This window comes from Lampetra planeri, chromosome 5 (assembly GCF_965212315.1).
Source record: "Lampetra planeri chromosome 5, kcLamPlan1.2.h2, whole genome shotgun sequence".
Taxonomy (NCBI): Eukaryota; Metazoa; Chordata; class Hyperoartia; order Petromyzontiformes; family Petromyzontidae; genus Lampetra; species Lampetra planeri.
Genome location: NC_136111.1, coordinates 16,729,517 through 16,756,901, shown reverse-complemented (window position 1 = coordinate 16,756,901; position 27,385 = coordinate 16,729,517). Strand labels below are relative to the sequence as shown.

The 27,385-nt window shown below is 53.8% G+C and overlaps 1 protein-coding gene across 3 annotated transcripts; it reads left to right on the top strand.

Annotated features, from left to right (window-relative positions):
* The first annotated feature begins 1,312 nt into the window (after positions 1-1,312).
* Positions 1,313-26,444, top strand: HAGH (hydroxyacylglutathione hydrolase). 3 transcript variants are annotated; one of them, XM_078594759.1, is made up of 10 exons: positions 1,353-1,400; positions 3,698-3,801; positions 14,980-15,153; positions 16,393-16,457; positions 17,841-17,958; positions 18,481-18,589; positions 22,945-23,048; positions 23,622-23,723; positions 24,352-24,431; positions 24,541-26,444. In XM_078594759.1, the coding sequence occupies exons 3-10, from the start codon at positions 15,049-15,051 to the stop codon at positions 24,638-24,640; spliced, it is 783 nt and encodes a 260-aa protein (XP_078450885.1). In that variant the 5' UTR covers positions 1,353-1,400; positions 3,698-3,801; positions 14,980-15,048; the 3' UTR covers positions 24,641-26,444. The 3 variants fall into 3 exon arrangements, with proteins under 3 accessions (XP_078450883.1, XP_078450885.1, XP_078450884.1); XM_078594757.1 differs by lacking the exon at positions 3,698-3,801 and having other exon boundaries at positions 1,313-1,400; XM_078594758.1 differs by lacking the exons at positions 1,353-1,400; positions 3,698-3,801 and adding an exon at positions 1,407-1,539.
* The last annotated feature ends 941 nt before the right edge of the window (positions 26,445-27,385 follow it).

The following is a 27,385-nucleotide window of genomic DNA, read 5'->3' as shown; positions in this document are numbered from 1 at the left end:
ACGATACGATAAATATGACGCTTATCGCGATATCAGTTTCCCATAACTTTGCAATTCCATTTCACACTTATACGTCGTTTTGTAACTACATTACAACCTCAGCCGCGTTTCCACGCGTTACGCAACAGCGCGATCGCTTTCGCCTCGTATTAAACACTGCAACACAAGCTCCTAATAATTTTATAACGTGAAAGACCCTCGCGATGACGTAGCCACGCACGATGGTTATCTCGTGACGGAATAACCGCACGTCGAATTACGTCATGTCACGCGCACCGCCGCCGTGCGCGTGACATCATCACGCGGGGAACGTCATCGCACAGAGTACGACGCCGCCAGTGCCTGCTACAGTGTGACGTCATCACGCATGCGGTTACTGTGGTGGTAACACTACAGCATTCTAGATTTGAAGCTTTCGTGACTGCAAGGATTCATACTCTTAGGTTTTTTCGGTAAAGTCACGTAGGTAAAAATTAAATAAATTATAAAATAATGGAAATAAAATAAAAAAAATAAAAAAAATTTATTTCTATAAATTTATTATTTATTTTTCTTTTTACCTACGTGACTTTACCGAAAAAACCTAAGAGTATGAATACTACAGCAGTTGTTTCCATATTGCTGTGGTTGTCCCACCTGATGACGATTGCTTGTGTTGCGATCGAAACGTCGTGATCTATTAATTTTCTACCTACGTGACTTTAGCGAAAGAACCAAAGAGTGTGGATTCCTGCAGTCACGAAAGCTTCAAATCAATATTTAACACCTGTTTTGTTGGCCAGAAAAAAGGGGAAACCTATTCTTTTATTTTGACACTGCCAAAGGAGGTCCCATGATGTAGATTTGAAGCTTTCGTGGCTGCAAGGATTCATACTCTTAGATTTTTTCGGTAAAGTCACGTAGGTAAAAATAAATAAGAAAATAATAGAAATAATAATAGAAATAAAATAAAAAATCACGACGTTTCGCAGGCAACACAAGTCTCCGTCATCAGGTGGGACCGTCACAGCCAAATTTACTGTATCAATTTTGCCTCACTTGATACAGTAAAATTGAGCTGTGACGGTCCCACCTGATGACGGATACTTGTGTTGCCTCCGAAACGTCGTGATTGATTATTTTATTTCTATTATTATTTATTTTTTCCTACGTGACTTTACCGAAAAAACCTAAGAGTACGAGTCCCATGATGTGTTGGTGACGCCAACGCGCACACGTTTACAGGCGCGGTGACGTCACCACGCACAACGCGCTGTGACGTCACCACGCACAACGCGCTGTGACGTCACCACGCACAACGCGCGGTGACGTCACCACGCACAACGCGCTGTGACGTCACCACGCACAACGCGCGGTGACGTCACCACGCAACAACGCGGCGTGACGCTTACCTCGTGCAGGTGAGTGAGAGGGCTCTTGGCGGAGGCTGCACGCGGCCCAGGATGAGGCTGCCGCTGCTGCCGCTGCTGCTGCCCCCTCTGACTCGCCTCTCCTCTCGGCCGCTCCCCGCGCTGCCCGCGGCGCGGGGCCCTGCCCGCGGTACGTGGCCCGTGCGGTGGCCGGGCAGGGGGCCGCGCTGGGAGAGATGGGGGGGGGGAGGCCCTTTTGGCTGCCCTGGGTTGTGTGTGGTCCTACAGTAGTAGGGTCGGGATCGGGGGGGCGAGCCCCCCCCTTCTCTCCTTCCCGTCTAACGACGCCAGGTCAAGTCGCACAACATCACACGAGTTGGTGGTGGTGGTGGCGGTGAAGGAAGTGAATTGCGGCCCTCTGAAGTGAACCGCCTGCCCGTGGCGCTAGGGCCTCCACTAGAGGGAGCCCTCGTCCAGTCTCGAGTACAAGAGGACAGAGTGGAGTAGATTCTAGATTTGAAGCTTTCGTGACTGCAAGGATTCATATTCTTAGGTTTTTTCGGTAAAGTCACGTAGGTAAAAAATTAATAAAAGTAAAATAAAAATCACGACGTTTCGGAGGCAACACAAGCTTCCGTCTTCAGGTGGAACCGTCACAGCACGATTGCTGTATCAAGTTGATATCACTTGATACAGCTATCGTGCTGTGACGGTTCCACCTGAAGACGGAAGCTTGTGTTGCCTCCGAAACGTCGTGATTTTTATTTTACTTTTATTAATTTTTTACCTACGTGACTTTACCGAAAACACCTAAGAATAAGAGTGGAGTCGAGTCCAGTCGAGAGTACAACAGTCTGTAGAGTCCAATCTAGAGTCCAGTCTCGAGTATTTGACCAAAGTTTTTTTTTTGACGGGGTTGCCAAGGGGTCATTTGAACCTTAGTTTAATCGTGGTGGTTTACTGTAACTTCATTTTCTTTACTTATTAAATATCCCCAAGTGAAATATTAATTAACGTCCCAAAACGCAACACGACAAAAGGGTTTGTCATTATTTCGGGATCAGCCCGTGATTCGTGGAGGGGGGGTCAGGGTCAGGGAGATCGCGCTCTTGACAACCACAACGCTCGCCCTCAAATGCTGCAAGGGGTTCTCATCACCTGCTGGGGGGCATCTCGCAAACCCCGGGTGATGGGGGCTGTGAGGTGCACCACGTGGGGGTTGGGAGATGACCCCGTGGGGGTTGCGAGGTGACCCCCAAGTCACGTCACTTTATTCCGCAGAGCCCCTTTAGATGACCCCGACGAGTCCAACTTTGAGTCCAACTTTGACCAAATCTCTCCCCTGAGCAGGGCCCTGCCACGTCAGCAGCGAAGCAGGAAATGGGAGACTGCCTTCGCCGTCGAGCCAGGCGTATTCATTGTTGTAGGCGGCTCGGCCTGCGACGTGGCCAGTGGATGGCAACACGGGCAAGGAGTCCTGAATCTGTCTCGTGCTGAGCTTTTGAGCGTGAACCACGTGCACATTTAACGCGCGGTGTTGTTTCCTCCGGGGTTCATCGGTTTCCTCGCGCGTGAAGCCAGACTCTCGGTTTTGGAACTCACGGCTACACATGGCCGCAATGTGGCAGGACCATCCTGAAAAAAAGAGTCTTGAGACTCGGTTAGACTTTCCTGGATAAATAAAGAGTTGGGGTGCGTGTTATCCGGTAGGGCATGCGTGTGTGAATGGGTAACAATATTTGTTCTAACTTTATTGACACCAGGCACAGGCTTAGGGTCAATCTTACCTTCCAGAGTGTCTTATAATCCAGTGAATTGGGTGTTTATCCCATACGGAAGTGGAATCCCACTCTTGCTCCCGGCCCAAGACCTTCACTTCCACTGAAATCTGTGGGATTTGTGGAGCTGAGATCTGTGGGGATGGAGTCTGTTGCATTGGGTAGGGTCTGTGGGGTTGGGATCTGAATGTGCGGTCTGGGTTTGGGTTCTTTGTATGTATGTTGAACTTACTTCGCACCATACGTAGCCAACCTTGCTCATCGGAGGTGCGAGGGAAGGATAAACTAAACACAAAAAACTGTTCTAAGGAAATTCGATTTCAGTCTAGATTTAAAAGTGCATACCTCCAGTGGCGTTCTAATATCGGGAGGAAGAGGTTTCCAGATGACCGCAGAAGCACATCTGAATGTGCACGATCTTTGTTCGATGGCTCGCCAAAAGTTTCTGCGAGGATGACCAGAGTTCGCGTGGTGGTTTATGCCCCTTGACTAGATCAGCAAGGTATTGTGGTTCATTTGTGGCAAGCACTTTGTGTGTAATGAGTGCGACCATTTCATGTATTCGTTCAGCAACTGGAAGCCAATGGAGCTGAGCGAGCACCGGACAGACACGTTGGGATCTTGCAGTACCCGGCACGACACGTGACACAAAATGTTGTACACGCTGCAGCTTGGTAATGTTTTTGACAAACGTCCCGTAAAGTAATGAGTTGCAATAATCAAGCCTTGTCGATACTACGCTTCACCCGCCGTGTTGGACTCTGAAGGGTCTGTGGGGTTGGGGTCTTTGGGGTTGGGGACTGTGTTGGGAGTCTGTAGGATTTGGTTCTGTGGGGTTGGAGTAATGGACGGCTTGATAAGTTATATGACATCATTCCTATCGTTCACCTGAGCAATTCATAACTAACAACTTACATATTTATAAGCTTGACTAATTTTTTTATTGCGATGATTGGAATATGTACCGGAGGTACATCAAAGCACAACATCAAGTCCATGAAAATGTTAAAATACAAATGACAAAAGTAACATAAACTTATAGCACGATAATCGTCACATCGTGAAATTTAATCTCGCAAAGTGAAGCATTACACCGCGACTACCCCCGGTGTAATCTACAGGTCATACTCTGAGCCTCGACCAGAAATTCCACTCATCAGTGCCGAGCGAGCTGGCAAGACCATTCCAACATGGTTGTTAAAAAAAACTGCTACTAAAGTGTAATATAATACTGACAAGCTACTCATTTGGAAGTGTTCGTGCGTGATATTTCACTTTTATTGGTCGTATAATGAAATTGGCGGCACTAACGCGGTAGCCACCTAAGGTGGCAGCGCGCTCCGTGTCATGGCCCCGCAATTTGTGGCCCTGAGCCGCGAGGCGGCTGCTTCCGCCACCAGACTGGGGATTTAAAATCATCCCAGTCCCCCTGCATCATCCTCGCTGAAGCCTTATACTTTTTTTTTTATATTGGCCCAGATGTTCACGGTTCGAATGCAGAGGCCGCCCCGGTTAACGCTGCGCGAGCGTGTTCTGGAACCACCTAGTTTCACCTCTATCCGCATTTAAAATTACTCGATTAAAATTACCAACGTTTACGTGCGAATGCCGTTTTACATAATAATTGCAATTTTTTTTATCTGTAATTATAGAATGTGATGATGTTATCTGGTGCCCCGAGTTGCCCTTGAAAAACAGCTTCTGAGCACGGTGAGCTTTTCTCGGGAAATGAACTTCTAACTCTGACTACATGCCGTCTGCATCACAGTAGACGCTTTGAGATATCGTGGTCGTCATTGGAAGCGGCTGGTAGGCCATTGTGTTTCTGGCGTCATGGTACAAATTCGACAAATTTGAAAGCTCACCCCCCTGCAAATTACTCAGTTGAAATACACGTAGCAATCATCGCATTTGGACTGCGACCCCTCCTGAAAAAGAGCCCTGAGACTCGGTAAGGCTTTTCCTGGGTCAAGAAACATAACGATAATGATTAATACGCGCAAAAAAGTTATAATTTATCGGTGCATGTATTGATTCGTGGATTGAAATAGTCGCTTACCGTCCATTATGTGTTGCAAAATTATAATTTATTATTTTTGAGGATTTATACGGAATTCCCTGGATTGTTTAAGATTCTGCGTGAAAATAAGGCACGGTGCACCGAAAACCTATTCCCTAGTGTCAAAAGTTACCTTGAAAAATTAAATATAAAATAGAGTTTACAAAATTTGGCCTCGTGCATACGTACACCTACCCAGGGAGAGGGGTGCGTGGGTGATAAGTGCGTCTTACAATCGGGAGGATGCGGTATGAACATTCACCAGCTGGTTTTTAGTAGTGGGGCATGTATCGATTCTTTCATGGATTAAATCAATTCTTAGCCTGACTATCGTGCTTGAGAGAATTGATTGTTTCATATGATTTGTATATGTTGTATGAAATTTCTTCACTTGCATACGGCCCTCACCCCAAATCGCCCCACCCCCTTCCCCCCCCCCAACCCCACCACACTGGCGATTTGATGAACTGTCAGGATTCAAGGGCACGACAATTCGGCCTTGGAAAATGAAGCTCTATAAACGTTCTTTATTTCACCCGGGAAAGACTTGGAACCGAATCCCAAGGTTTCGTTTCAAGTGGTCCTCGTGTTGGGCATTTTTTGGCCAGCTCCAATGATGAATGCTTGGGCCTCGTTTCTCACCAGATAGTGACTGACCCCCTGAAGGGCGAGCTAACACAAGGGACGAGATAGAAAGTGGATGTTAATCGTGGCATAGCTAAAGCATCGTTTCTTGTCAGCGGGATGCAGATTTGTCAAATTCATCGTTGGCTTGCGTGGGAAGGCGGTGGCGGTGGTTCGTGCATTGTACGACGAGCCCGGCGAGCCGAGTTCGATTCCCAGCCACGGCTAGCGTGGATGGCGAGTGATGTCTGAACCAGGCCGACCCACCACCCCCCGTGCATCAATCTGTACTGTCCAGCGTGGTGAAGTACGGTCAAATAATCCCCCGTGACCAACGCAGCATGGGCAGGCCTTCGTCGAGCAATGGATTGACAAATCTACTTATTAATAATTACTTTTAACATCGGTGAAAAAAAGCTCAAGTGCCAGCCTTTCAATTGGTTACGTCCACCGTGAAGATGGAGCGACGAAATCTGCTCGTTTGTCGGTGCGGAGTGGATTATTACATCACAGAACAGTGAGTGATGGTGACGGCTTGGGATTGCCTTAATCCAGCAGTGAGGGGGAGTGACCATTGCCGATGATGGTTGTGACAGTGATTGGTTACAGGACGCCACGTAGGGAATTTTTCCAGCGCGTCTTCAACTCGCTGATGATCTTTAGCCGGGTCCGCACACCTCTGTGGACGTCATGTTGTGGACGTCCTTGCAATCGGTTGCAGAGGGGGACGGGACTACTTTCAAGTATCGATTCGCTTGGGCGATTTGTAGCGACGCGTCTGATCGTTTTTTGGGTAACGGCCATCGGGCCGCTACGTTCCTGAACGTGCGCCAGAGGTCACAAACGGGTTTTGATTCCTTACCCGTACCCGTACCCGGCCGCACCAGGGTCGCAAACGTCTACCCGTACCCGTACCTGGCCGGGTACGGGTAGCCGGGTATCGGGTAGGGTACAGGTATCGGGTACCCGGTTGCGACCTCTGAACGTGCGCCACTGAATTTTCCGTTGCACAGCCACTCGCTCGGATGTGGACAAAGCAGTCGCACGGGATTTCGAGATCGATTTCGGTTGCACAAGTGATTGTTGAGGTGTGGCTAGTCCGCCAGTCGGGTTTAATGAGTGATGGACTCTGACCCCTCTCACCGAGCCCCCCCCCCCCCCGCCTACAGAAGCCTCAGGAGGTGGTGGGGGGGGCAGAGACATCACTGCTGCGATTGACCCTGTCGGGGTCAATGGCGAAGATTGAGTCTCCCCCCGTGGGGAGAGAGATACAGGAGCGCTGGAGTGACTCCCCCGGGAGCAGTAGGAGGATGATTTATCGTCGTGCCTCGCGTGTACACACACACGGATACACGAAGACGGGCACACTCGCTCGGACATAGATAAATATACACATTAGAGACACTTAATACAGCCACATACACTCAGGCACATTTATAAATATACACATGTTTAATACAGATTGTGAGACACTAATACAGCCACATACCCTCATAAACATTTATAATTATACACATGTTTAATACAGACTCTGATACACTAATACAGCCATATACACTCATAACCATTTATAAATATACACATGTTTAATACAGATTCTGATACAACAACAACAACCGCCATTCGCCACTAAGTGGCGGTGACGTCACCACGACGCCTGTGCCAGGCCATGTGCACCTTGAGGCCACGTGAAGTGTCGAACGCCCGCTGGCAGGAGGTCACGGGGCAGACCCAGCAGGTGCCACGGGTCGACTGACTGAGACGACTGTGCCCTCCCCCCTACTGTGCCATATACACGCAGACACACACACACAGAGAAATATACACACATGTACACCGACTTAGGAACACCAACACTCACCCCACACAGCCATGCACACTCCAGACACAGACAGAAACGTAGAGAGACTCGCATAGACAAACACGAGCACAGAGACAAACACACAGACGTGCGTTCCGACGCATACGGACACATGCATATATCTCCCATTCACAGGCTCTTAGGAAAAGTGTTGTTAGCGAGTACCTATTAAAGCCAGAAACACATCATATAATGCTTTAAGAAACTAAGAACCCCCTGTATAACATTTACAGGCGAGTGCATTTTTACAGGCTATTGGGGGTAAATTATATTAACGAGCACCTCTGAAAGGCACGCACGCCATAACCCCATTACAGAGTTAAAGAACCCCGTATAACGCCTTTGCAGGCTGTTTGAGCCACCATGCATGTGCTGTTAGCGAACCTCATCCACGATTCTTTTCCTGGATATGGCAGCGATAGGTTTGTGAGATGTCTGCTGAAGCCCGATGGCAAGGGTGTCAGGAGAGAGAGAGAGTTTGTGTCGTTTTGCCATTCCTACTCCTTTCAAGGAGCACACACTCGCAGTGGTTCAACTACGTGGTGCATAGTTGAAGGTTGCGTGGCCACAATCACACTCCTGTGGCTTGTCTAGGATGTATATCTATGAGTCTCTGTGGGTCTCTATGTATGTCTGCGTGCCTCAATGGGTTAACTACAATGGTCCATCGTTTGGGTTGCGTCGCCATAAATCGCCCTGCTGTGCGCACATTTACATCACCACCGTCTCCCCCTCCCGTCTCCCCCCCCCCCCCGTCTTCCCCCCCTCCCGTCTCCCCCCCCCCTCCCCCCACATCTCCCCCCCTCCACATTTCCCCCCCCTTGCACTTCTCCCTCCCCCTCCACATCCTCCCCCTCCACACCCCCCCCTCCAAATCATCCCCCCCTCCAAATCATCCCCCCCTCCACATCCTCCCCCCCCTCCACTTTTCCCCCCCCTCCAATCTTCCCCCCTCCAATCTTCTCCCCCCCCGCACTCCCCCCACACCCCCCACATCCCCCCTCCCGCATCCCCCCTCCCACATCCCCCCTCATCCCCCCTCCCACATCCCCTAACACACTACCCCCCACATCCCCCCTACCCCCCACATCCCCCCCACCATCCCCACCCCACATCCCCCCCACATCCCCCCCACCATCCCCACCCCACATCCCCCCCACCCCACATCTCCCCTCCCCCCAACGCGTCTTCGTCCGCCGCCACTCGCTCTGAGCACCGGGGGGCGCTATCGGAGCGGTGGAGCCACGCGCGGCACCCCCCCTCCCCCCTCCGGGCCCTCCTCGCGCAATTAACTGAACCCCGCCGCTGCGCAATTAAGGGACCCCGTGACCAATTAAAGGGGCCCAAACTTGCGCCATTACGACGCCCCCCCCCGCCCCGCCCTCCCGCGGCGCTGCACCAGTTAAACCCCTGCGTGCGCAATTAAGCGACCCCCATCAAGGGTAATTAGCTGACCCCTCCAGTGCCGCATGCCTCGCGTCGCGTAATTAACTAAACTCCACTGCGACCAATTAAGAGCCCCACCTTGAGCAATTAACGCAGTTCCTGGTGTGCCTCACCTGCTCCCAAGGCGACCCTCCCAGTCCCCGTGCTCCCTCAGCTCCCCCTACTCCCTCTGCCCCCCCCCTATTCCCTCTGCCCCCCCCCTATTCCCTCTGCTCCCCCTACTCCCTCTGCCCCCCCCTACTCCCTCTGCCCCCCCCTATTCCCTCTGCTCCCCCTACTCCCTCTGCCCCCCCCCCCCACTCCTTCTGCTCCCTCTAATTCCTCAGCTCCCCCTACTCTGCCCCCCCCCCTACTCCCTCTGCCCCCCCCCCTACTCCCTCTGCCCCCCCTATTCCCTCTGCCCCCCCTATTCCCTCTGCCCCCCCCCCTATTCCCTCTGCCCCCCCTACTCCCTCTGCCCCCCCCCATTCCCTCTGCCCCTCTACTCCCTCTGCCCCCCTATTCCCTCTGCTCCCTCTAATTCCTCTGCTCCCCAAGTTACCCCTGCTCCCCCCACTCTCTCTGATTGCCCTACTCCCTCTGCCCCCCCCCCTACTCCCTCTGCCCCCCCCCCCTACTCCCTCTGCCCCCCCCCTACTCCCACTGCTCCCTCTAATTCCTCTGCTCCCCAAGTTACCCCTGCTCCCCCCACTCTCTCTGATTGCCCTGCTCCCTCTGCTCCCCCTGTGGCCTCTGATTCCCCTTTTCCTTCGATTCCCCTCCTGCCCCTTCTCCCTCTGCTCCCCCTAATGCCCCCCTGTCCCATCTACCCCCCCCCCTCCCCACTCCTCTTGCTCCTGCTGCATTCCCTGATGTCCACGTTCCTCCCACTGCCCTTCTCGCTGTGTCCCTCCTCCTGCTCCCTCTGGGCTCCCAGATCTCCATGTCCCTCCTGCTGCCCTTCTCCCTGTGTCCCTCCTCCTGCTCCCTCTGGGCTCCCAGATCTCCATGTCCCTCCTGCTGCCCTTCTCCCTGTGTCCCTCCTCCTGCTCCCTCTGGGCTCCCAGATCTCCATGTCCCTCCTGCTGCCCTTCTCCCTGTGTCCCTCCTCCTGCTCCCTCTGGGCTCCCAGATCTCCATGTCCCTCCTGCTGCCCTTCTCCCTGTGTTCCTCCTCCTGCTCCCTCTGGGCTCCCAGATCTCCATGTCCCTCCTGCTGCCCTTCTCCCTGTGTCCCTCCTGCTCCCTCTGGGCCCCCAGATCTCCATGTCCCTCCTGCTGCCCTTCTCCCTGTGTTCCTCCTCCTGCTCCCTCTGGGCCCCCAGATCTCCATGTCCCTCCTGCTGCCCTTCTCCCTGTGTCCCTCCTCCTGCTCCCTCTGGGCTCCCCAATCCTGCTCCCCTCCCCTTGTTCCTCCTACACTCCCTGCCCCCCCTCCCCCCCGTTCCTATTCCCAGTATTCCTTTGCTCACCCTGTTCCCCCACTGACCCCCCCCCCCCGTTTCTCCTGCTCCCCCCCCCCTCCAGTATCAGGGATGAAGGGGATGACTCGGTTCCAACCCGCAGCTGCAAGCGACGCTTGCAACTCTCACCAGCGATAGTCGAGACCAGGCTCTTGTGGGTCTGAATGGGGGTCCTGCCTAGGCGGACGGGCTCCACCACAGTGGGAGAAGGGCCAAGCACATCTTCCATGAGACAAGCAGATTAACTCCATAGCAGGTCCTTGTGTCAAGGACATGGGCTCTCATTTGCTGTTCTGCCACTTAAAGAGTCTGAGCAGATGTTCTTGCCTGGACCCAGCGTGCACTCAAGATGTTGCGCGGATGTGCCAACGTGGGAACAGCATGCTGGTAATTACAAGCCCATGGGCTGCACGGAAATCTAGCAGCCCCTCCTACTGCTGCCGTTGGGCTTATCTGGCCCCATGCATTGCGTCCGCTTCTGCGCAAGCGCTGTGTGGAAGCTGCCTGGCCTGTCACTCCACACAAAGCTCTGCGTCTTATCAGCCACAGTTAGACCCTTTCTTTATGCTTGTGAAACATGTACCCCTTTACAAGAACACCTGAGCTTGCTTGAACCATTCATGCTGGCCTGCCTACGATCCATTGTGGGCTTTCCAAGGCTGGATTGTGTGACGAGCTCACGGCTCCTTGAAATATCGGCGCACAGTCCCATTAGTGAAGCTCCTCTGGCAGGCGAGGCTGCGATGGCTGGGTCATGTAGCCCGCATGCCCAGCCACCGCATGCCCAAATCAGCTTCTGTTTGGTCGGATAGAGGGGGCTGAACGGGTGCACCACAGGCGAGAGAAGAGATGGGCTGATGTGGTTTGGGTGAATTTAGTGATCAACAAAATAATCCAGCAGTAGAACTGCTGGATTATGTTTTCCGCCTGAGGACGACTGTTTGTGTTGCGATCGAAACGTCGTGATCTATTATTATTTTTTCTACCCACGTGACTTTACCGAAAGCACCAAAGAGTATGGATTCCTGCAGTCACGAAAGCTTCAAATCGAGAATGTCACAGTGGTTAGGCCACTGTGCTAGAAATCTGAGACCAGAGTTCGATTCCCGACTACGGCTGACATTGGGTTCATTGGCTGGCTGGCACACCTGTAATTCAGCACTGTGGAGGGGTGAGGGTTGGCAGATCGCACAGGTGTGAAACTCCCTTCAAGGTGCCATACTCCGGCTCACCAGGAGAGAGGCAGTACAGCAAGTGCACTAATCGCCACTAATCGCCATCTGCTTTCATCTGTATGGTTCTGTACCCTTCGCACTTGAAGGTTTTCTCCGGGTGCTCCGGCTTCGTTAGACTTTCATGAACACCCGTCATTTATTCGCCGAAAACGTCTTAAATAAAAGCCCCAATGCAGGACCCTCCTGAAAAAAAGAGTCCTCGAATTCAGTTTGCCTCGCCTGGATAAATAAGTAATGAATAAGTAAATAACCAACGGCAATGGGGAGACGATTTTGTTGTTGTGTAAGCATTTTCATTATTCACATTACCGACATTCCAACAATATACACACTGTTTGGCATCGCGGGTCGTGCGCGTCCTTATTTACAGAGCTCATTGTTATTTACCGAGCTTATTTGTGATGATGATGATGGTCATGGCTATTATCTGGCACTCACTGGCTTCTAGGCATTGTTGTTGGCCACGTGACCACCACCACCGACTCCCGTGCAGTGTCCATTAACGTATGCGCGTTTGTCCGCGCACCGAAGTTTACGTGTATAATTATATCAGCAATTATAATTGAGTCTGCTTCCCCCCACCCCCCACATTGCCCCGCACACCTCACTCACCACACGCTCCCCCCCCCCCCACCACCACACCACCTCCATCCACACACACAGAGAGCCCTTTTGCCGGCCCAACGCGTCGAGTTAATGGGCGATGCGACTCGTTATCGGAGCGTGCGCACGCGGGGAAATAAAGGGGCCTCGCTCTAATTACACAGCGCCTGCCTCCCCCCACCACCACCACCTACCATCTCCTCCGCTCTCCCCTCTCTTCGCTACCCGGCCTCCCACGCTCTCCGCGGGTAGCTTAACGTCACCCCCCCCCCCCCCCCCGTTGAAGACCTGTTATTTGCTGTCAGTGCGAGTGTGTGATTTAGTGCGGGGAGGAGAGGGGAGTGGCGCCACGTGAGTGTTTTTACTCTCCCCCGAGAGGGGCGGGGATCGTGTGTTTAACGGCACGCGTGGGAGTGTTTGTTTTTTACATCCCATGGGGGAGTAATTTTGTTATTCTACCTTGGCGGAGTGCGTTTTGTTGCTGCCTCAATGCTAAGGGAGTGTTGTGATTCTTACGGTGGGAGAGTGTTTCTTTCTCAATGGGAGAGTGAGTGTTTTACTATGGTAGAGTGTTACTCTCTGGGAGAGCGAGTGTTTTACTATGGTAGAGTGCCACTCTCTGGGAGAGCGAGTGTTTTACGATGGGAGAGTGTTCTCTCTCGGGGAGCGAGTGTTTTACTATAGTAGAGTGTTAATCTCTGGGAGAGTGAGTGTTTTACGATGGGAGAGTGTTCTCTCTCGGGGAGCGAGTGTTTTATGATGAGAGTGTTTCTCTCTGAAAGTTAATGTTTTACTATGGGAGAGTGAATTTTTCTTCTGGTGGAGTAAGTGTTTTACTTTAGGAGAGTGTATAGAACTGCTTTTCGTATTTCGATTGTTGGCCTCGCCCCGCACCTCCAATTAGCACGCTTGGTCACGTACGGCGCGAAGGAAGTTCAACAAGACGTACGTATGTTTCTGTTTGGGAGAGTGAGTGTTTTTATTTCGAAGAGCGTTATTATCTCTTTCTGGGACAGCGTTTTACTGTGTATGTTCCTGGACGTCTTTTATGGGAGAAGAGAGTGGTGTTTGCCTAGGAAAGTGAGTGTATGTTCATTGTATCTCGAAGAGGATATTAAAGAGAGAGATAATATTACCGTCTCCCTGTTAGAGAGTTTACTTACAATACTCCATACAAACGAGCGATTCTTTCCCTCTCCCTGGGCGAGGGAGAGTGTGTATTATTCTCTCTCGTGTAGAAAGTGAGAGAGAGTGCAATACTTGAATTGCACTCTTCCTGGTAGAGAGTGACTGTGTCTTACTCATTACTCTCACCCTGGTAGAGGGTGCCAGTGTGTGCATTACTAGTAGTGGGGAGCGATAGTGTAGTGGTTAGCGCGCTGCGCTATGAACCCGGCGACATAGGTTCGATTCCCGCTCACGGCCAACACCAGTGACGATTATCTGAACCGTCCCCGGGCCTCCCCTAGGTCGACTCAGCCTCAAATGAGTACCTGGTGCGGTGTGTAAACATCGCCACTGGGGAGACAAAGGCGGTCGGGCGTGGTGCTGGCCACCCACCCCCTCGTGTACCGTTCCGGCCTTCATAGGTGCTCGCTAACAGCACTTGCCCCTACAGTCTGTTAAGGCTACACGGGGGATCTTTGATTACTAGTATTACTATCGCCCTGACGATGCGTGCATTACTCGTATTATAGCAATGCCTGGTAGAGAGTGAGAGCGTATGAATTACTTGCATTACTCCCTCCCTGGTAGAGAGTAAGAGTGTGGATTACTCCTATTATCCTCTCCCTGGTAGAGAGTAAGTGTGTGTATTACTCGTATTATAGCAATGCCTGGTAGAGAGTAAGAGTGTGTATTACTCCTATTACCTACCCTCTCCCTGGTAGAGAGTAAGAGTGTGGATTACTCCTATTACCTACCCTCTTCCTGGTAGAGAGTAAGTGTGTGCATTACTCGTATTATAGCAATGCCTGGTAGAGAGTAAGAGTGTGGATTACTCCTATTACCTACCCTCTCCCTGGTGGAGAGTAAGTGTGTGCATTACTCGTATTATAGCAATGCCTGGTAGAGAGTAAGAGTGTGGATTACTCCTATTACCTACCCTCTCCCTGGTGGAGAGTAAGTGTGTGCATTACTCGGTATATCTCCCTCCCTGGCAGAGAGTGATAGTTTAGAACCAGAATGTTTATCTATACTGCAGGAATCCGATGAGCTATGAAGCTCTTCTTTACAAATGCCCAATAGGGGGAAGGTCGGAAAGTTACAACAACAACCAATACGAAAACACGCTACGAGTGTAAAGTATAGGAACGGTAATCACAAAACAATAACAAAAATAACTAAACTTTTTATTTTACCAGGTAAAGGCCACTGAGCTATAACATTTTTCAGAAGCGACCTGGCCACAAATGGTAGCTGAACGAAGTGGCTTATCACGTGGAACATTCATAGCAGCCAAATAATCTCAACGCGTGTTTCTGAACATTGTATCCGTTACTCGTATTACTCTCTCTCCCCTCTCTCCGTGTCTGGCAGAGTGTGACGCTTCTCTCCCCCCCCCCCTCGCCCCGCTCGAGCCAGGAGCTGCCGTGTCGGTGCGTCAGAGTGGATCGTTCTCCCCGTCGGAGCGGATCGACGAGCCACGGAGCCATGAGGGTGCGCCTCGTCCCCGCGCTGCAGGACAACTTCATGTACCTCCTGGTGGACGAGCGCACGCAGCGGGCTGCCGCCGTCGACCCCGTCGAGCCCGACAAGGTCAGGGGTCAGGGGTCAAATTTGGGGGCGGTCGTGATTTTGGGTCGTGATTTTTGGGGGGTCAAATCCACGCTGCAACTGCCGGTGATCGCGGTAGTGGTTGATGCAATTCAGGGAGCCGCGTGGCAAGATGTGAATTGCCTCGTCTGGTATGCAGGAGGTCGTGGGTTCGACCTTGACACCTGTATATTTGGAGTTTGCGTGTCTATCTCCCCGCGGTCGCGTGGATTGTTCTCCGGGTTTTCCGCTTTTTCCCTCCACGTTTAGAATCAACGTGAGTATGTGGCTGCTATAAATGTCCACGTGATACGAGCCACTTCGTTGAGCTTTCATTTGTGGCAAATTTGTGGTCGCTTCTGAGAAAGAGCTGTACAGCTCAGTGGGCCATACCTGGTGAAGAAGAAATAGTTCAGAATTTAAAATTATTATTTCATTTCAAACTCCTTGAGGAAAAAGTTTGCAATTTAAAAGCAGTCACTTTAACGCTATCAATCTGGACGATATGGAAAGTAATATATACCCTTCAGATATAATCTTTGATTTAAATACAATCTCGTGTATGAACAGGAGGGAGTTCCTTTTTCTTTGATCTGGTGGGGAGATTTCATTTCGTGGGCTCATTGAGGTTCTTCGTGGAGTCAGAGAGGTACCTTGCGGCTGAGATCAATATGAAGGTGAGAATTAAAAAGTAGCATTGAGACGAGTCAAGGCCCTGACTGAGGCATATTTAACCCATGAATGAGTACCTGGTGCGGTGGAGAAACATCAGCACTGGGGGCGGCAATGGTGGCTGGCTATGGTGTTGCCCACCCCTTCGTGTGCCATGCCAGCCTCCACAGGTGTTCGCTACGGGCACTTTCCCCCTCCAGTTGTAAGGCTATACGGGGAATATTTGTCTTGGTAATGATACATGCATACAGTGCGTGCGTGTGCGTGTGTGGTAGCGCGCTGCGCTGTGCTGTGCTACGAACCCGGCGACCCGAGTTCGGTTCCCACTCACGACCAACACCAGTGACGATTATCTAACCGGTCCTGGGCCTCCTCCCCTAGGTCGACTCAGCCTCAAATGAGTACCTCACACGGCAGGTAAACCGCCACTATTACGGAGACACATGCGGCTGGGCTGGCCACCCACCCCCTCGTGTGCCATGTTGGACTTCATAGGTGCTCGCTAACAGCACTTGCCCCAACAGTTCGTCGAGGCTATACGGGGAATTGTTGTCGTTTGTGCGTGTGCAGATTATTGCGGCTGCTCGGGAGGAGGGTGTGGAGCTCACTACTGTGCTCACCACTCATCATCACTGGTGATACCACACTCCGCTCGTCACACTCGCCACACATGGCACACACGCAGAGTGCTGGGTGGAGAGTATGTGTCGGGTGGTTGTGTTGTTTACATCGAATACACTGCACACACACACATACTCTGCAATACACACACACCCTGCACACAAGTTTCAAGTTCATTTATTAGGTATAGCCCTGTGAGCCATTCGGCTCTTGAATCGGGTGCAACCGCAACAAACAAAAACAAAAACATGAACAAAAAACATCTTAAAGTGAATATGTGACTAAGTGCAAACAGAAAATCCAAGAAAAGACAGCACAAAGACACACACATAGTGATTCTCACACACACACATACACAGTGACACAACAAAGCCTTTAGCAGACTGCAAGTACTGTTAGCGAGCACCCATTAAGGCCGGCACGCGACACAAAGGGATGGGTGGACAGCACCACGCCCGGCCACCTTTGTTTTCCCAGTGGCGATGTTTACACATCGCACCAGCTACTCATTTGAGGCTGAGTCGACCTCGGGGAGGCCCAGGACCGGTTCGAATAACTGTCACCGGTGTTGGCCTTGAACTAGGAATCGAACGCGGCTTGCCGGGTTGTGTCGCGCAGCGCGCTGGCCGTTGCACTACCACTCGGCACGCACGCACGCGGTAACACAAACGCGCTGCACGTGCGCGCGCGCACACCTCTGCTAGCATGCGCGTCACGCAAAGCTGCACAAGGGCACGAGTCGCAGCCGTGCGCGCAGCTCCGCTAATGCTGTTTGCTCTCAATGCCCATCACCATTAACACGACGCTTAGACACAATCAGCAGCACGCAACACAATTACTATGCGCCGTGTGCGCGGCGCTCCACTCGCCAATTACAATGTCGATGATTTGTAACGGGCTGCGGGGGTCCTTGCAGGGGGTGAGTGAGCGAGGGGGACAAGGAGGAGGAGGTGAGGAAGGGAGGGAACGTGGGGTTAATGGGTTTTAGCGTTAAGGGGGGGTGAGCGTCGGGTGACGAGGTGTGGTGGAAGGTGAGGGTGCGGTGAGTGTGTGTGCTGGACGTGTGTGGCGAGCGTAGTGGCGCTAGTGGGGCGAGTGTGTGCCGCTGAGGGTGCTGTGAGTGAGTGAGGAGTGTGGGGCAATGTGCGGGTAGTGTGGTGAGTGAGAGGTGAGTGCGTGGTGAGTAACCTGTGTGCGTGCGCGCGTGCGTGTGCCTGTGTGTGTGCCTGTGTGCGTGTGTGTGTGTGCGTGCGTGTGTGTGTGTGCCTGTGTGTGTGCCTGTGTGCGTGTGTGTGTGTGCGTGCGTGTGTGTGTGTGCCTGTGCGTGCATGTGTGCCTGTGTGTGTGTGTGCGTGCGTGCGTGCGTGTGTGTGCGTGCGTGCGTGTGTGGTGTGAAGGGACCACGCTGGCGGTAATGAGAAGCTGGTTGCCATGGAGCCGGGGCTGACCGTAGTCGGGGGAGACCAGCGAATCGGAGCGCTCACCTCGCACGTCAAGCACGGGGATGAGCTGCAGGTGGGGGTCACACCCCGCTGCATGCCATACTTCACCCCCTGTAGCACCCCCCCCCCCCCCACGGCCCCCGCTGTGTGAGCGTGGGAGCCGTGGTGCAGCGGCTTTCAAAGGTGCTCGCCAACAGCGCTTGCCCCCGAAACAGTCTGTTGAAGGCTATGTCGGGGATCTTTGTGTTTGTGTGCGTGTGTTGCGGTGTGGAGGGGAGCAGTAGTTGCAGCGGTTAGCGCGCCGCGCTACGAACCCGGCGACCCGAGTTCGATTCCCGCTCACGGACATCACCGGTGAAGATGATCTGAACCGGTCTTGGGCCTCCCCTAGATCGACTCGGCCTCAAATGAGTGTCTGATGCGATGTGTGAACATCGCCGCTAGGGAGACAGAGGTGGCCGGGGCGTGGCGCTGGCCGCCCGCCCCCTTCGTGTGCAGTGCCGGCCTTCGTAGGTGCTGCACGCTAACTCCTCTTGCCCCAACAGTCTGTTGAGGCTATTCGGGGGATCCTTGTCTTTGTGTGTTTACGGTGCAGATTGGCTCGCTAAACGTGCGGTGTCTGTTCACCCCATGCCACACGTCCGGCCACATCTGCTACTTCGTGACCCAGGAGGGGAGCACGGAGCCCCCCGCTCTCTTCACCGGTGAGCTTTACCCCCCCCCCCCCCCGCCGCCCTCCGCCCCCATTACCCTCTTCACCAGTGAAGGCCCAGGACCCCCCCCCCCCCCGCCCCCTGCCTCCCGCAAGGTATTATCGCGACACATCGATTCGTCTCTCGCAATCGATTCGTCCACAGACTACATCGTGTGTCTGGAGCTGCAACTGTCTATTATCTCCAAGCAGTCAACTCGTCCGTCAATTTTCACCAGGCATTCGTTTCGGGCCACCCCAGCACGCCAGCCACATCCACGGTACCTCTCGATTAATCCGCCTGATTGATCGTCTGCAGAGGACGCTGTTATGTACAGCAGCGGTCGCCCACTGGCATCTTCCGTTGCCGCACGCTGCTCTTGAATGCACCGCACGCTGCTCTGTCGAAGGGGCATAACGTAGAAACGCACCATCGCTGTAGCAAAGCATAATGAATGTCTGCCGTGCTGTGCCGATAACTGTCAATGTATATATACACTTTATATATATATACTTTATATATATACTTTATATATACACTTTATATATATATACTTTATATATATACTTTATATATATATACTTGATATATATATACTTTATATAGAAACACTTTGCTCTTTGCAGAACTCGTGGGTACTTACTAATAAGGTTTTCCCTTTTTTTTCTGGCAACAAAACTGACACCTTTTGCAAGGAATCATGTTTACATTAACCACAATACTTGCAGTCAAATGCAAACAAAAAACAATACTCTGATAATGTATGCATTGTCTTTGAAACTGATTGGTCCGCACCAGAGACAGCTTTCTTTAGAGCCTAGTCTCATATGGTGTTCGACCAGATGACGCCAAAAGGCGCACAGTTCAAGACAACGCACTGCCAGAGTGATGAGAGCTCGCGGTGAGCAGCCACATCATGGGACCTCCTTTGCCAGCACCAAAATATACTAATAGGGGTTTCCCCTTTTTTTCTGGCAACAAAACTGACACCTTTTGCAAGGAATCATGTCTACATGAACCACAATACTTGCAGTCAAATGCAAACAAAAAACAATACTCTGATAATGTATGCATTGTCTTTGAAACTGATTGGTCCGCACCAGAGACAGCTTTCTTTAGAGCCTAGTCTCATATGGTGTTCGACCAGATGACGCCAAAAGGCGCACAGTTCAAGACAACGCACTGCCAGAGTGATGAGAGCTCGCGGTGAGCAGCCACATCATGGGACCTCCTTTGCCAGCACCAAAATATACTAATAGGGGTTTCCCCTTTTTTTCTGGCAACAAAACTGACACCTTTTGCAAGGAATCATGTTTACGTTAACCACAATACTTGCAGTCAAATGTGGGTACTTTTTGGTTTTGGGTCTGTCAAAGGTTGGCCAACCCGAATGTAGAGTAATCGTAATCTAATATTGCAATTACTATGTTAATCGATTCAGCACTTCAATGAGGCCTTTGTCCAGCATTGGATAGATCGTGATGATCATGATGAAGATGATGTTGACGTTTCAAATGACAGGTCCAGTATTACGTTCGGGCGAATGGGGCGAGCGGAACTCTAAATAACGGGACAGAAAAGTGCGGAACGGTGCTGAAAGCGACAACAACATCCGTCCCTGGAGAGACTCGCCAGCCCCAGTGAAGATTGTCTGAACCGGTAGAAAGGTGGAATTGTCCACCACGGGGCTTTCAGGGCTGTGGAATGGGAGACGCGCACCGGCACTGCCTCAGCGCTCATTTGAACGGGACATCCCTTGGACTTTTGTCGACTTCTCCAACCGGATCACGACCACGAATCCGTCGTCACTCATCGGATTGTCACTGCCGCCGCCGCCGCTCCTCCGTTGTGAAATGTCGTCTCGTGTGTTGTCTGTCACTCCCACGCTCGTTTTATCTCCAATATGACCACCACCCCCCACCCCCCACGCCCCCCCCCCCTCCTCCTCCCATTACTCATGTCTAACATCAACGTCAAACATGACGCGCGCACATAGCACGCGTCGTTTGTTTAATGAACCGTTACTTTCATGCGAAAATTGCCTCTCTCCGTTTTTGTGTTCAACTCCCGAGCTTCGGGGGGGGGGGGTGTTCTCCCCGCATCTTATTTAATACCGTGGGCGCGCCCTTTTTTCGTTCTCAATCAATAATTGCCCTGTCCGTCACGGGGAACTTCATCACTTGCCCGGCTTCCCTGTGCCTCGGCAAATAGCGATGACATTGCGCCGGTCCGACTTAAGTTTTACAAAGCGCTGCAAGCGACCGCCGCTCACACCCCGGTCAACTCGGCCGCTGAGAGCGTGCGTGCGCGCGCGCGTGCTCTCGTGTGTGTCTGCGCGCGTGCGCTGAGCAACTACAAACTCGCCGTCTGCTCAGGCGCTCTTGATGAGGCTCTTCCTCATTTAAATGTAAATCCACCGAGGGCGGTTTTCTGAGCCGCGTGTGTTGTGTGCTATAGGGTGGCGTTGAGGTTTGGGTTCAGAACGTCGGGGAGTGTTGGTGTATTTTTCGGAGGGCCGTTTACGCGGCGTTCTTTCAACGGGCAGGCGGAGAGAACCGGCCGAAATTTGAGCCCTCTGGCCCCACTTCCGTATTTTTCCAGATGACGGCGATGATGGTTCCTGCCGGGGCCTGCATCTCGATTAGCACGGTTGGCTACGTACGGTGCGAAAGACGTTCAACAGACCATACGTACATACGTAGATCACCGCTGATGATTCACTCTGAAAGAGAGTCACTGCTGCTGCTGCTCCTGAGCATTTTGCAAATGCAATTGTCTTGGACGGTGGTGTGAATCTAGCAGATGTAGGGCTGCACGCGCACGTCACATACCGCTGGGTTCCTGAGCACCGCGCTAAGAGCCTCAACCTCCCAACTCCAGTTCCCGTCCCGTGGATGACGTCGTTGGCGAGGGATACACCAACCGGGCCTAGCTCCCTACCCCCCCTCCCCCCGTCGCCAATGCACCGCGAATCGCCGTTGCCTGCTGAAGTAAAGTGTGGTTGACCCCCCCCCCTCCCCCTCGCCCCCACACGGCTGGGGGGTGGGGGGGGTCACTCCCCCCTCCCCCCCGCCCCCCACACGGCTGGGGGGCGGGGGGGGGGGGTCACCCTCCGGCGAGGTGGCGGTGCTGCCTCACTACTCCGCTCTTTGGATTCTAAACTGCTCAACTCAAAAACTAGTTTCTATTTCAGCAGGTGAACTATTTAGCTCTTTTTCTAATCCAAGACGCGAGCTGGGCATCGCCAATGATAGCTCGACCAAGTGGCTTACCGCGTGGAAGTTTCGAGCGCTCGTCGAAATTACTCCGAACGCGTGACGTTGATTCTCAATGTGGAGGGAGAAAACCGGATGACCCGGAGAAAACCCACGTGACCACCGGGAGAGAGACGCAAACTCCAAAAATACAGGCGTCAGGGTCAGGATCGACTTGTATACCAAGCGATGGCGCTAACATCTCGCCGTCCTGCGGGCAGCCTCGCAACGGCAGCAGCAGCAGCACACTTGTGCTGCTTCCCCGTGATCCCCGCTCCTCGCTCGTTGTCTTCAAGTCAAATCCCCCTCCTCCACTCGCCTGTTCCGTGAGCAGCCCCCCCCCCCCCCCCCGGCTCAATGTCGTAGTCGAGGGCCTCCCCACTTTTTCACTCGCGTGCACGTACCAGGCTAGGTGGACATCTGTCTCTCTGTCTCTGTGTCTCCCTGTTTCCACATCCACCTGTTTCCCCATCGCCCTGTGTCCACATCCACCTGTTGTCTCCCTGTCTCCACATCCACCTGTCGTCTCTCTGTGTCTCCCCGTCTCCGCTATCTCCTCGCCTCCGCCCCATCTCCTTATCTCGCTGCCCGCGTGTTGTGCGAGCGCGCCACTCTTCCGCGGGTTAATCTCGGCTGACGATCAAGTGGGGGAGCCCGCTGAGACTCTGAGCTCTCCCGCCCTCTTCGAGGGAAGACCTGGCTCACAAAGGCCTTATAGTGCACGTACGATAGAAAGGTCATAAACAGGAGCAACGCACGATGGAGTGAATATATGAGAACCCGCCAGGGTGTGCGTGTGCGCGCGGGCGTCTTTGTACGTATTGTTTGGGGAGTGGCGGCACGATGGTTTGGCGGCGCACTGCGTAACGAACCCCGGCAAACCGGGTTTGATTCCCGCTCGCGGCCATCACCAGTGACTGTTGTCTGAACCGGTCCTGGGCCTCCTCCCCTAGGTCGACTCGGCCTCCGTGCGGCCCACGGCCTTCATCGGTGCTCGCTAACAGCGCTTGTCCCCAACAGTTTTTTCAAGGCAATACGGTGGGGGGGGGGGGGGGTGTGGGGGGATGTCTTTGTCTCTTAATTTGTCCCCCCCCCCCCGCCCCCCCGCGGCAGGAGACACGCTGTTCGTGGGGGGCTGCGGCCGCTTCTTCGAGGGGACCCCTCGGGAGATGTTCACGGCGCTCGTCGAGGTGTTGGGGGCCCTGCCCCCCGAGTCGGTGCGTCCCCCTCTCATCTCTCCGCGTCTCTACGCTCCGGCCCTCGGGGGGGGGGGGGCGGGGGGGGGCTCCGACGAGAAAAACAAAAAAAATCTTTACAATTGGGCCCTCCGTCTTCCGAGTGAACGCATTTGGCAATCTCTCACGAGTCAAGTAGTCTGCTTAAATTAACTCTGCCTCGCTGGTTTTCTCTGCTATCGACTGGGGCGCGCGTGCGCGTGCGTGCGTACGTGGGTGTGTGCGTGTGCGCCTGTGTCTGTGTGGGGAGTGGTCGTGTAGCGGTTCGCGCGCTGCGCCGTGAACCTGGCGAGTTCGATTCCCGCTCACGGCCATTATTATCGATTATCTGTACCGGTCATGGGTCTCCCCTAAGTCGACTCGGCCTCAAATGAGTACCTGGTGCGGTGTGTAAACATCGCCACTGGGGAGACAAAGGCGGCCAGCCGTGGTGTTTGCCACGCACCCCCTCGTGTGCCGTGCCGGCCTTCATAATTGCTCGCTAACCGCACTTGCCCCTACAGTCTGTTAAGGCTACACGGGGGGGGCCCTTTGTTTTTGTGTGTTTTACCACAGCGAGTGTACTGCGGGCACGAGTACACGGTGAACAACCTGAAGTTTGCGCGTCACGTGGAGCCCGGCAACTCGGCAGTGCTGGAGAAGCTGGCTTGGGCAACGGTGCGTCTCCTCTCGCCCCCCTCCTTCACCCAGCACCCCCCCCCCCGCCAGCCCCCCACCCCCCAGCCCGCCCACCCAATAGCCCCCTGCCAAGTGAGGCACGGGAGAGGAGTGTGGTAGCGCAAGGGTGATAACCTGTGTATTGGAGGAGAGTGTATGTGTGTGTGTGTACGTCTGTGTGTGTGTACGTGTGTGTGTGTGTACGTGTGTGTGCGTACGTGTGTGTGTGTACGTCTGTGTATGTGTGTGTACGTGTGTGTGTGTACGTGTGTGTACGTCTGTGTACGTGTGTGTGTGTATGTGTGTACGTGTGTGTTTGTGTGGGGAGCGGTAGTGCCGCGGTTAGCGTGCTGCGCGACGAGCCCAACCACCCAAGTTCGATCCCGCTCACGGCCAACACCAGCTTTCATCGGTGCTGCTCGCTAACAGCACTTGCCACAACAGTCTGTTAAGGCTATCCAGGGCTTTTCCGGTTTTTTGTGGGTGTGTTTGTGGCGGAGGCTCGTGAAGGACGCTGCTACTGAGCAGTTGAAGGCAGTCGCCCTCCCAATAACAACAGAGGGCCGGTGAGTTGACCACATCTTAGTTGACGTGTGAGTTGACCGTTGTGTGTTGACCGTGGCTGCAGGAGCGTCAAGCGAGGGGTGAGCCCACTGTGCCCTCCTGCATCGGCGATGAGTTCACCTTTAACCCCTTCATGCGCGTGAGGTAAGAGCCGAGTTCCCATTGTGGTGCACGTGGTGGTCATAGGTCTCACGCAGACAGACACGAGCGTTCCTCATAACTGGAAACTTGTGATCCTCGCTGTGTGGAACAGGGAGCCGACGGTGCAGCAGCACGCAGGGAAGAGTGACCCCATTGCCACCATGGGCGCTATCCGACAGGAGAAGGATTCCTTCCGGCCCCCAGCCAACTAGCAGCGGCTCCACCTCGACCCGGCTCCACCTCGACCCGGCTCCACCTTGACCCGGCTCCAACTTCACCCGGCTCCACCTCGACCCGGCTCCACCTTGACCCGGCTCCACCTTCACCCGGCTCCACCTCGACCCGGCTCCACCTTGACCCGGCTCCACCTCGACCCGGCTCCACCTTTACCCGGCTCCACCTTGACCCGACTCCACCTTGACCCGACTCCACCTCGACCCGGCTCCACCTTCACCCGGCTCCACCTTCACTCGGCTCCACCTTGACCCGGCTCCACCTCGACCCGGCTCCACCTTCACCCAGCTCCACCTCCACTCGGCTCCACCTTCACCCGGCTCCACCTCGACCCGGCTCCACCTTCACCCGGCTCCACCTTGACCCGGCTCCACCTTGACCCGGCTCCACCTCGACCCAGCTCCACCTTCACCCGGCTCCACCTTCACCCGGCTCCACCTTGATCCGGCTCCACCTTCACCCGGCTCCACCTTCACCCGGCTCCACCTTCACCCAGCTCCACCTTGACCCGGCTCCATCTTGACCCGGCTCCACCTCGACCCGGCTCCACCTTGACCCGGCTCCACCTTGACCCGGCTCCACCTTCACCCGGCTCCATCTTGACTCGGTTCCACCTTCACCCGGCTCCACCTTGACCCGGCTCCACCTCGACCCGGCTCCACCTTGACCCGGCTCCACCTTGACCCGGCTCCACCTTGACCCGGCTCCACCCAGCTCGGCCGCTGACGATCGTACGACCACACAAGTCTGCTGCAGGAGCCGTCCTTACTCTCCACATGCACTCCGTGTGTGCGCGTGTGTGCGTGTGTGTGCGTGTGTGTGTGCGTGTGTGTGCGTGTGTGTGCGTGTGTGTGTGCGTGTGTGCGTGAAGGGGAGGGGTAGTGTAGCGTTTGGCACGCTGCGCTACGAACCCGGCGACCCGAGTTCAATTCCCACTCACGGGCCAACACCGGTGACGATTATCTGAACCGGTCATGGGGCCCTCCCCTAGGTCGACTCGGCCTCAAATGAGCACCTGGTGCGGCGTGTAAAAACGTCGCCACTGGGGAGACAAAGGCGTCCGGGCGTGGTGCTGGCCACCCACCTCCTCGTGTGCCCTCCCTGCCTTAATATTTTCTCGCTAACAGCACTTGCCCCGACAGTCTGTTAAATCTATATGGGGGATCTTTGTCTTTGTGTGCACGTGCGTGTGCGCGGTCTTGACCCTCATCACCCTCGTCTCCCGGCGCCAGTCCCAGCCCGCCACGGCTCGACGAGGCCCTCTGCTTGTTTCACGCCGGCGCTCCGGATTCTCCGGTGCTGCGTTTGTTTGTGATGAGAGGTGCGCGTGCGTGTGTCTGGTTGATGAGGTGTGTGTGTGGTCGATGAGGTGTGTTTGATGAAGTGCGTGTGTGTGTGTCTGGTTGATGAGGAGCGTGTGGTTGGTGGGGAGCGTGTGCGGATTGAAAGCATACGCCGTGAGGATGAGGCGTGTGTAATTGATGAGTTCTGTGTAATTGATGAGTTCTGTGTAATTGATGAGTTCTGTGCGATTGAAGGCGGACGGGTTGTGCGGTTAAAGTGAGGGGGTGTGTTGTTGACGAGGTGTGTGTGTGGTCGATGAGGTGTGTTTGATTAAGTGTGTGCGGTTGACGAGCGAGGCATGCGGTTGACCGCGACATCCACGCGGCTACGCGAGGCCTCATCACCGGTCCTGGTTTGGTTTTTTTTCTCTTCCACGTTTTAATTCTCGTGCTGTCCCGCTGCCAAACCACGAGGAATAAATCTGCAGATTCATCGCTGCGCTGCGGTTCGGGTCCTTCTTGGGCCGCGTGCGTGCGGCCACGCACGGGGCTCTGTGCGGCCACGCACGGGGGGGGGGGCTCTGTGCGGCCACGCACGGGAGCTCTGTGCGCTGCGCTGGAATTTATCGGCAGCGTCGCCGTCACTCTCTTTATGTGTGTGCCGGCTGCGCTTTGGCTGGACGTGTCACGAGCGTGGTGGGTGGAGAGAGGGAGTGGGGCGGATGATGTACGGCAGTCAAGAAGAATAATAACGGGGTGGGGAGTTGACAGGCAGCCAAGGCATGGAACGCGTCCTCAGAAGGGTGGTTACGTTCCTACCAATGAGATGGAGTGATTACAAAAAATACTCGGTCCGTGCCGCAGGTGCCGGGTGTTGATTGTGCACATTGCTGGACGCCGCGGTGGCTAGGAGATGTTAACTACCTCGCCTGGTATACAGGAGGGTCGTTGGTTCGATCCCGACCCTGACGCCTGTTGTATATTTGGAGTTTGCATGTTCTCCCCGTGGTCAAGTGGATGATTCTCCGGGTACTCCGGGTTTTTTCCCCTCCACATGTAGAAACGTGCGTTTGGAGTAACCGGCCGCTATACATTTCAACGTAAGCCCACTTCGTTGATCTATAATTTATGATAGCCAAGTAGCTTCTGAAAAAGCGCTATATAGGTCAGTGGCCCTTACCTGGTAAAATAAAAAAATACTTTCGTTTTTGAGTTCAGCAAAAGGTGGTGGTGGCTTTGGGGAGGCCTTAATCCAGCAGTGGGTTGACCACGGCTCACGATCTGGCCAGGTGCCGGGTGTGCGGATGCCCGACCCGAACTCGGAAGGTTCAAGAGTTCAACGTCAGGTGAGAGAGGTCATTTGTACGCGATAGCCATTGGCTCGCGGTAGGAAACCAGAGGAGCGTTTTCACGCGAAGGGAATCACTCGAGAAATTCCAC